The sequence below is a fragment of the Triticum aestivum genome, chromosome 6D (assembly GCF_018294505.1).
Source record: "Triticum aestivum cultivar Chinese Spring chromosome 6D, IWGSC CS RefSeq v2.1, whole genome shotgun sequence".
Classification (NCBI taxonomy): Eukaryota; Viridiplantae; Streptophyta; class Magnoliopsida; order Poales; family Poaceae; genus Triticum; species Triticum aestivum.
In genome coordinates this window covers 90,184,825-90,194,584 of record NC_057811.1, presented here as the reverse complement: position 1 = coordinate 90,194,584, position 9,760 = coordinate 90,184,825, and the positions used below count along the sequence as shown (strand labels likewise).

The window sequence follows — 9,760 nt, the reverse complement described above, 5'->3', positions numbered from 1 at the left end:
TTCTCATATGTCGGATTTGGCAGCGCATTAGCCCATGTGAATTTTCTACCCGAGAGCTCAATTTCTCTCAGGTCAAGACTTTCAATGATGGTATTAAACATGAACGACCATCTGCCGTCAAAATTATCATTATTCTTATCCTCACGCCTCCTAATGATATTCAAATCACCCCCCACCAGGATAGGGAGTTGCTCGGACCCGCAGATCCTAACAAGATCAGCCAAAAACTCGGGCTTGAGTTCGGGCTGTGCAGCACCATATACCGCAACCAAAGCCCAATTAAACCCATCATCCTTCGAACGCACCCGAAACTTGACTGCAAAATCACCCATAACCACACTTCGAACCTCAAGCGCATTGCACCGAACGCCGAGTAAGATCCCACCCGATCTTCCTCTCGGAGGCAAGCAATGCCAGTCAAAATCAATACCTCCTGACAACGTTTTTAGAAATTGAGGCGCAAAATTATCTCTACCTGTCTCCGATAGAGCGATAAAGTCTAATCGATGCTCGACAAACGCCTCAGCAAGAAACCGTCTTTTAGCCAAGTCCTTTAGACCTCTGCTATTCCAAAAGATGCCTTTCATAGATCATCATGGAATTTTTTAGCAGTGCACATCCTAGCACTCCTACGCACTGCGGACACCGGGTACACCTTCCGTTTCCACTTGCGTTTAGAGACATTTTGACTCTGCAACCGGTCGTCACAACCAGTCTCAGAAGGTCCAGCCATAACCAGCTCAGAAGAATCATCCTCTTCTTCCGCCTCAGGAATGGTGGGAATAAGATCCGCACAAAAGTTGTCAAGAGCCCTGACCCCCAACGCATCAACCTCAGAATCACTCATGGGTTTAACGGCCGCTAAATTACGAATCATCTCTAAGGCCCGCTCAGCCTCTAGATCGAGAAGATCATTAACAGAATTAGATATCTCAGTAACATTACTACCCAGTGAAACTCCTAATTGGTTCGCATTTTCAATAATCTCATCATTAGAAAAATGCATAATAGAATTAGAAGTATTAACCGACATACCGGTAGTGACCTCAATGTCACAGAGCTTAGCCGCCCTCATGGCGCACCGCTGCTTAATGTCGTCCACATCCGGCTGTGTCTGGAGACGGCCACTCACCCGTCGCCCCTCAGACATCGGATCCGAGATCCCACCGAACGCAATCACCTCCTCCCGAGAGATCCTGGTCGGGCTAAGGCCTCCTGCCTCACCCCAACCGCCAGGCCGGTCCGTCTGCACGGACTGGCTCTCCCCACAGGACGGCACCGGTGGCGAATGGGGGGAAGGGAGTGCAAGGGTCGCCTGCCCTAACTCCCCCTAGCACCGCAGAGGCCACCAACATGGGCGCCTTAGGAGAAGGAGGCCCCGAGGCCACCAGCCCCGAGCCCCCCCCAAAGGCACCGACGCCACCAGCAGAGAGGAACAGGCGACGGGAGAGGAGGTATCCGTGGCCACCTGCCCCAGACCCCCTCCCAACGCAGAGAAGGACACGGGAGCCACCTGCCCCGAGTCCCCTACCTCAGCCGGAGAAGAGCGACCCGAGGCCGCCTGCCCTGGGGTCCCTCCCGACAACCCATCCACAAACACTGGCGCCACGCCCTGAGGATGGACAACGTGCTGAGCAGGAGAGAGAGTGGCCACCTGCCGACTCACCTCCACCTCTCCGCTGCCCGAGATCGACGAAACCTCAGTAACCATAGGCATAGAACAATCAGTATCCTCAAACCCCAAAGCAGGCAACGCGAGCTCAAAAGCCTCGTCGGACTCAACCCGATCACTCCACAGCCTCGGGGGTGCAGAAGCGGGTTCGAAGGACCCAAATCTCAGTGACGTCACAGGCAGCGAGGAGGGTGGATCCGCTCCCTCCTCGGTCATCGCAGTCTCGGACCCCGGTCCCTTGGACATCTGTCGTCCAGAATCCTCGACCGGCGGCTCCATCGCTCCTGCGCTGCTGTCACCCTCGTGCATATCCACATCGGACCCGTGAGCCGCCGCAACCAAAAGGCTCTCATCCTCAAACTCAATAACCAGATCATAGATCCTGCCTCGATAAGCCCACTTGACCACTTCCGGCACATACTCAACGTTCAGAATACTAACCAAAACCCGAGCAATCCCGTGAGCTCTGGTGAACGCCATATCCACTCGCTCAGGCTTCCCAATCAAAATACCCAAGCTGGCCACAACCCGAGCATCCTGCAAAGGCTTGGATGGGGCCCCGGAGAAACGCAACCACGCCTGAGTAAGCGGCGTACCCTGAGGCTCCACCAGCTTCCACTCGTGGAACTCAAGGATGCCATCAGTTCCTGGTACATTACACATCCCAAAACTCAGCAACCTCTGCAGGTCCTCAACCGAAGGAAACTCAACTCTGAACATCTTATCAGCGAGACTGACGAGGTCCTACTGGAAGTCCCCAGGGGCAAGCTCTCGAAGCCTCTGCACGATCTGCGTCTCGGAGACCTCCCCTCTGGCGACCTTAACAATCCCCGTAGTCATGCTCGGGATCTCATCAGTAACCTCTCGCTCATTCGGAGACCCAAAAAACGTGAGCTCAGCACAGTAAACGCCATACATCATAAGTGACGGTGCCTGCTCTCGCAGAATCGGGCAGTCCCCAGAATCGTGTGCCGGCTTGCCGCAGGTATCACATAGCCGAGCCACACACTCCGCAATGAAGTGGCCCTTGTCGCCACAGCGATAGCAAAGCATCTTTTCCTTCTTACGCGCCCATTTGGACGCCCTATCTGACTCAGCCCTTTCCGTCGTATCCGCAGACACATCAGTCATAACCTCATTCTCAAGGACCTGAACAGTAGCAAGAGCCGTCACAACCTCCATAGCGTGACCGGTCAGAACTGGCTCCTTGGCAGCCCCGCTATCTGTCCCCTGCTCGACAACAACAGGAGGGGGTGGTTGACGAGGACGGTATCGGCCCCCTCGGCCGCCCCGACCCCCCCGATGGCCACGGTAACCACCACGCGGCCGATTATCCGGACCAGGCGACCCCTCAACGAAGCCACCGGACGGACCCAAGAACGGCCTCTCAGCTGTACCGTCGCTTTGCCAAGCGTAACCTCGACCTCCACCCGTTGATGAAGAACCGACGTGTTGTCCAGCCCCGTAGACATCGTATCCGTCATTCCCCCATTGACCCCGGGGCACAGCCACAGAGCCACCACCGTTGAACTGCGGCGGCGGAGACGGGCGAGCAACGACGTGGGGTGGAGGGGCGGGTCTGGGCAGCGGACCCGACGACACCGGCGCCTTCGGAGGAGCAGCGCCCTGGCCCGCAGCGGCCATCAAAGCCCCGCCGGCGGCCACCGGCCGAGGACCGGAAGCCGGCCCGCCTCGCCCGCCCGCCGACAAGGTGGGAGCCAGCGGCTTCCCGGCGGGCGCCACACCAAGACCACCTGCCCCGCGTCCCGCCACAGCCTTGGGGGGGCCACTCGGCCCCGCCCAGCCCCAGGCGCCGGCGGCGGCACAAAAGCCCTCGCAGACCCGCTAGGTGCAGGCGGCCTCTTGCCCGGAGGAGGCGCACTGCCAGGAGCGGCCATCGCGCGGAGTGGAGGGATGCGGCGAGCCCGGCCCGGCCCCGCAGAACGGCGATGCGGCACCCGACGCAGCAAAACCCTAGGTCTCGTCGTGCGCGGCGAAGGGGTGGGAGACGACGAACGTAGCGTGCATGCGCCCCCCTCAAGAGTATTGATTGGAATCGACTCCGGCTGGGCCTCATACCCACCGGAACTCGGCCCAATAATACCACACGGCCCAACATCTTGCGGCTCGACACGGCCCAGCAAAAAATTCAAACGCACCCTTCGAGCGTCTCGGATCGGGATCGCCGTGACCGGCTGCGACGCAGCCGCGGTCACCTCCGGCGCCGATCGAGAGCTCGTCCGGTGAGCAGCCTTCCGTCCCGGCGGCTGTTTAGAAGCTGCCACACCATGCTTTTTTTTCTTCCGCGTAACTCTCATCCAACCATCCGAAGAGAAATAATCCGACAAAGTATGAGGCGGCAAACATACCTTGGGAATAGGTCCTTTCCACGGCTTGATCTTCATCGACAAGGATTTACCGTGTCCCTCCGTTTTTTAATCGAGAACCTTCTTGTCCTAGTGCCCCTTAGCCGGATCTCGTACCAAGCCCGAATCATACGATGCATGATCGCGTTGGGCTCGGTCTCGTCAGACAAGATGCATCACCACACGTCACTATTGGAGCGTAGTCCAACTTCCAAACTATCTTATCGAGTGGTAGAATGCGTGTAATTACGTCAACGGTTTTTTTTCTCAAACTTCAACTACACATATACTCCTTCCGTTCCTAAATATAGGTCTTCTTAGAGATTTCAATATGAACTACATACGGATGTATATAGACGTAGTTTAGAGTATAAATTCACTCATTTTTCTTCGTATGTAGTCCATATTGGAATCTCTTAAAAGACTTATATTTAGGAATGGAGGGAGTACATTTTAAATTTATTGTAAACCGTATGTGTAGAAACCCTCAGAAATTATGTTCTCTTAATATTATATTCTTGGAGGTTTATAATATACTATAATAGAACAATATTGTGAAATTTAAATTTCAAACGTTTCATTGTCCAAAATACCAGCTTTATAAGGATGGCGAGTGTAAGGTTCTTGAAAACTCACCAACCTTTCATTGATTAAGGATAGTGGTGAGCCACCTTATATTAGCAAACTGCAGTAGTCACTAGACATATACTCCCTTCGTCCCAAAATTCTTCTCTTAGATTTGTCTAGATACGGATGTATCTAATGCTAAAATGTGACTTGATACATCCGTATTTAGATAAATTTAAGACAAGAATTTTGCCACGGAGGGAGTATCTGGTATCCCTTCATGTAGCCTTGCATGTAGAATGCGGGGGTGTGGGGGGGGGGGGGGGGGTGTCTATTGTGAAAACTAGCATATACGTATTAAGCTTAGAGACTTGGTGTCTTGTGAATGGAAGGCATTCAGAAAAATATCCTCAGTGTAACACGACAATTTTGCACAGTATGGTTAGTCACATAGCTTGTGCACCGGGCTGCCTTTTTTTTATGATTAGTTGCATAGCTTCGAATGCACCATGTGCCAGGACCATGACGAGAAGGATAGTGCAGTTCCCCGGGCGCGTTTGCACCTGAGAGCAGAAGGGTACTTTCGAACATCGGAAGCAAAATGATCAAGAGAGAGGGACTAGCACTCGAATGTTTTTTTTTTGAGAAAAACTAGCACTCGAATGTTAATTGTGCACACATGTTTCTGTGCCCATCCATATTTGATCCGACGGTGAGCTTGGGCCAAATCTTTGGAGGGGCAATGGGCTGGGGGGGGGGGGGGGGGGCATAATTGTGATGTTTAGCCTGTTTTCACTGAACTTGCATCACTTCCATGAAGCTCCGCCTACTCGCAACCGAGTTTCCGCCTACCTGTCAATCCACGCGCCGCTGTCATTTTCACCTTTGAATTTTTCTTATTCTCCTCGCTATCTGCTTGTCCCTTTCCCTTCTCCTTGCCCTGTTCAAGCAGAAGCAACCCCTCCATGGCGATTTCCATTCCGATCTCCCCCTCGCCGCGTGATTGAAGATTTGGTCGGCCGTCGTCTCGCGTTCTTTGGTGGGTGGTTTCTACATCTCTTCCTCCCGCTTTGAATCTCCCAGTGTATTTTTTCTAGATCTGGTTGGATGAACGCGAACACAGACAGTTACAGATTTGAGTTTTGACCAATTGTACTCTATTAGTATTAAAATTCTTCCTCATTAGTTGCCATATCTATTAGTGTTCTACTGGGATAGGTTTTTGTGCTTGTAACATATCGCTGTAATGTACGGAGTAGTCGCTAAGCTGAGAGGGTGTGTGTGCTGTGTACTTATGAATGTGTCGATATTTTTTGAGATATCCCCTTCAGATCGTAATGTTGGGACTGCAAATTTTAGTCTCTTACCGTACCAGTTCAATTCTTTTTTACCTTTTGGGGGTTGGTGTTAGTTATTTTTGGCAACTGTGTAATCTGGGACAATGTTGTTATTTTTTGTCGAATACCCTTATCCAGTTGCTAGGTAGCAAAAAGAAAAAGAAAAACAGTTAGATACATCACAACTGAGATTGGTTTTCTTTTTCAGGAGAAGTAAGACAATTATTGGCCGTACATTAAGGAATGCATCTTCTTCATCTTGTAGGTATAGCTCCTCTTCCTGAATGCTTGCTTCACCTGCATGAAGCTGTACATTTGCCAATTAAAAGTAGCCAGGATTGTTTATACTTGGATGAATGATCCTTTTGCTCAACAGTAGTGCATGTAGCAGGAAACATGATGTCAGTGCTTGTATTTTTCTTAGTAGTGCATGGTTCTGTTGTTTTATGCCAGTTTGGATGTTTGTTTGGAAGTAGTTCATCGTTTTAGTAATTTGAACTAATAGGGTATGTTTGGTTTGTAGCCAACGTGTACCTTACCAATTTTGTGGCTATGACCAAAACTTTGGTCTTGGTTTAGATGGTTACCAACATTTTGGCATGCCAACGGCTCCTTACCAACTCTAGTTCATTTTTAGCTAAAGTTGGCCAACTCATGGGCACACAAAATCTTGATCACTATTTCGGCTAGCCAAATATTTGGTGGGGCAAAGGTAGGCTCAACCAAACACACCCTATAGGTCACAGTAAGTTGAACATTCTACAGTGCCAAACTTTATTAATTATAGTTTGTAGATAGCAAGGTCACAATGAATATATGTGCTATTATAGCTTCCAGGTTACAGTAATATATTTGTTCATGTCTATGTATGTTGGCTAATAGCCAGTTTCCAGCATGGTTTACAGCTTCAGGTGAAAGTACTCTGTTTATTTATGTCTATGTATGTTGATTACAGTGAATTGTTGCACAGTTTTACAGTGTATTCTCCTTTGTAGGGTACAGTAATTTATTATTCATGTCTCTATATGTTAGGTCATGAAATTTTTCCAGGTTGATTTACTATTTTGCTTAGCCCTTTTTTACAGTGTTATGCTGCACAGTTTACAGCGTGTTCTCCTCTGTTATTCTCATCTGTAGGGTATAGTAATTTGAACATTTTCCAGTCCTTATGTTCTTGATTTGCAGCATGTTAAAACAATGTTTTGCCAGCTAAAAAACTCAGATTCTATGTGTACTGTAATACATGCTTGATCATGTGCTCCTGTTTGTAGGTACCCTCTTTTACAGTTGGGATGTACAGTGCTGCTGTTTGAGCAATTATCAGATTTTTGTGTAGATTCTGCCCTTTTCACTATTTTAGCTCATGACCCATATAGTAATCTGCATTCTTGTGCAGTAATTTTAGATTTCCAACAACCTTTTTGACAGTAGTACTGATGAACAGTGGCAATCCACATGTGTTTTGACCCAATTTTACATGAAGGTCTACTGTTTCTGTTGCACAGGTTTCTGAAGGTCTACTGGGAGAGTAATGCTAGAGAGGGACGCTCACCTATACAGTGGACAAAGACAAGCAGATTTACAGCGGACAAGGACGTGCAACTGTCATATTTCAATTGGTTGGAAAATCTGATTGAAAACCAATTAGTTTTCAATCGGATGTCAGGTAAACAGTCCCAAAAAATGAGATCGATACATGCGGTTTCTTTTCTGCAAACCTCTTAATCATGACATCAGCGTCAGCGGCCATGGTAATCTGCAAGACCTCCTCAACGGTGGTCGTCCACACAGGCGAGCACCTATTTAAGGTCGTCGGCCACTCCCTGGTCCAAGTAAGGAGTGGGCTCACCTCTGAGACCTTCCGCGTTGGCGGCTACGATTGGGCTATCGTCTACTACCCTAACGGCCTTGCCCAGTTGTTTGATGATGGGCAGTTCACGTCTGTGTTCCTCAAGTTGATGAGGCCCTACGAGAGTGAGGTCAATGCGTCCTACTCCTTCTGCCTCCAGGATCCTGTATCTCCATCGACGGTGGAGAAGTGCAAATTCAGCAGACCATCTAGAAAATTCTTGTTTAGCAATGGCGGTTGGTGTAATCCTGAGTTTGTGAGTAAAGTTGATTTAGCCACGTCCGGGTGCCTGAAGGATGACTGCCTGGTGATCAAGTGCACCATCGAGGTCTACAGTCATCAATGATGCCCCCAGAGGTAGGCTCCTAGCGATGACTGAAACGAGGCGATGCTCAGGCAGGCCAAAGACCTTGCAGAAAAGCGACAACGAAAACCTCACAAACTAAGGAACAAGGGTAGTTGTAGACCAGACAGTTGTGCTCTCCTTTGAGCTGGCCAGTCCAGTTTTTTCTTTGAAACTCCGTTCTCTGCGTGTATGCGAGTGTCTGTGATTGTACCATGTTAAAAAAAACATACAAGACAGTAGTTTTAGCAATTGCAGCACAAATCGAACAATAAACTGTTTTGAAGCACGCTTATGACGACACGGTCTAAAGTTGTGTGGATGACCGCGAACTAGGTCTAGGAGCCTCCTGTTTATCAAACCGTTATGTCAGGTGTTTTCTTTTTTCCTTTTGCAAAATCTGGCGGCACACTTCTGACCACATGGTCCAAAGTAATAATTGTTTGCACGGATAACCCGCGAACTAGGAGCCTCCTGTTTATCAAACAGGTCCACTGAGTACTACATACAATTAAAGTGAAAAATTGCGCGACCGCTCGTTGCAATTTTGATATTAGTGCGATACTGTTTCGTATAAAAAGCAAGCCACTTTGATTAGCAAATACACAACAATACAAAAAGAAAAGGCGTCTAGAAAGACAACTTTTTGTCAGGTGGGAGAGTGAGAGAGGAGAGAGGCATACTGCATGTACAGAGCATTGGATGTCCAACTAAAGACTACGTATTTGAACTCGTGTCGCAGAGACCTTCAAAACAAGACTGATTTTTGATACATTTGAAATGAGTTTCAAATTCACGAAAATATTTCACATATTTCACTCTCTTAAAATCTTCCATATAAAATGATTTTCATTAGTTTCACATTTCAGTTTCGTATACTTCTTTTTTAATTTCAGAAGCTACAATTCACTTTGCACTGGCTTATTTCACAAAAATCACATCTACTTCAACTACACATTTTTTAACTTACATATTTGACTCCTTTGAAGTAAGTTGGTACACATTTCCAAATTATCAGTTTCACATGGTGACATTGCATTTTACGTTTCACTGACTTGTTTCACAAAAATCACAAGTCATAATAACTAATTCACTCATTCCATATGAGATATTTCACACATTTCACATTTTTAAAACATATTTCACACATTTCACATTTGAAAACATATTTCGCTCATTTGAAAAAAGAATTCGCACATTGCAAAACATATTTTACTTATTTCAAAACAGATTTCACACATACAAAACAAACCATTTCAGTAATTTTGAAAACAAATTTATTTTTGAGAGTACGCAAACTGCGTACCATACCTTTATAGAATAAGAGAATTGCAAGTACAAGACGACTACCACTCGCTGCGAACAACGAATAGCATCACTCCACAACCGGCTAGTCCAAAGACAGCCAACAACGACAACAAAACTACAAAGCAAAAGAGCCTGCCGAGAACCGAAAACCTCGCTGCATCTCAACCGACGTCGGTCATACCGAAGAGTAGCAGCTTCCGCCAAGCATCCCTTGTCGACGCACCATCCCCTCTTAATGCCTAAAAGAGGTAGCAAGAGGATGGCAGGACTCGATCTGAATCGAGGAAGGCACTGTCTTGGAATCACCAGCGACGATCG

At 48.1% G+C, this 9,760-nt stretch overlaps 1 protein-coding gene across 1 annotated transcript; it reads left to right on the top strand.

Moving 5' to 3' along the window:
- Positions 1-5,385: 5,385 nt before the first annotated feature.
- LOC123143773 (BTB/POZ and MATH domain-containing protein 5) lies at positions 5,386-8,386 on the top strand. The gene is made up of 4 exons (XM_044562759.1): positions 5,386-5,644; positions 6,151-6,207; positions 7,448-7,608; positions 7,680-8,386. The coding sequence occupies exons 3-4, from the start codon at positions 7,602-7,604 to the stop codon at positions 8,135-8,137; spliced, it is 465 nt and encodes a 154-aa protein (XP_044418694.1). The 5' UTR covers positions 5,386-5,644; positions 6,151-6,207; positions 7,448-7,601; the 3' UTR covers positions 8,138-8,386.
- The last annotated feature ends 1,374 nt before the right edge of the window (positions 8,387-9,760 follow it).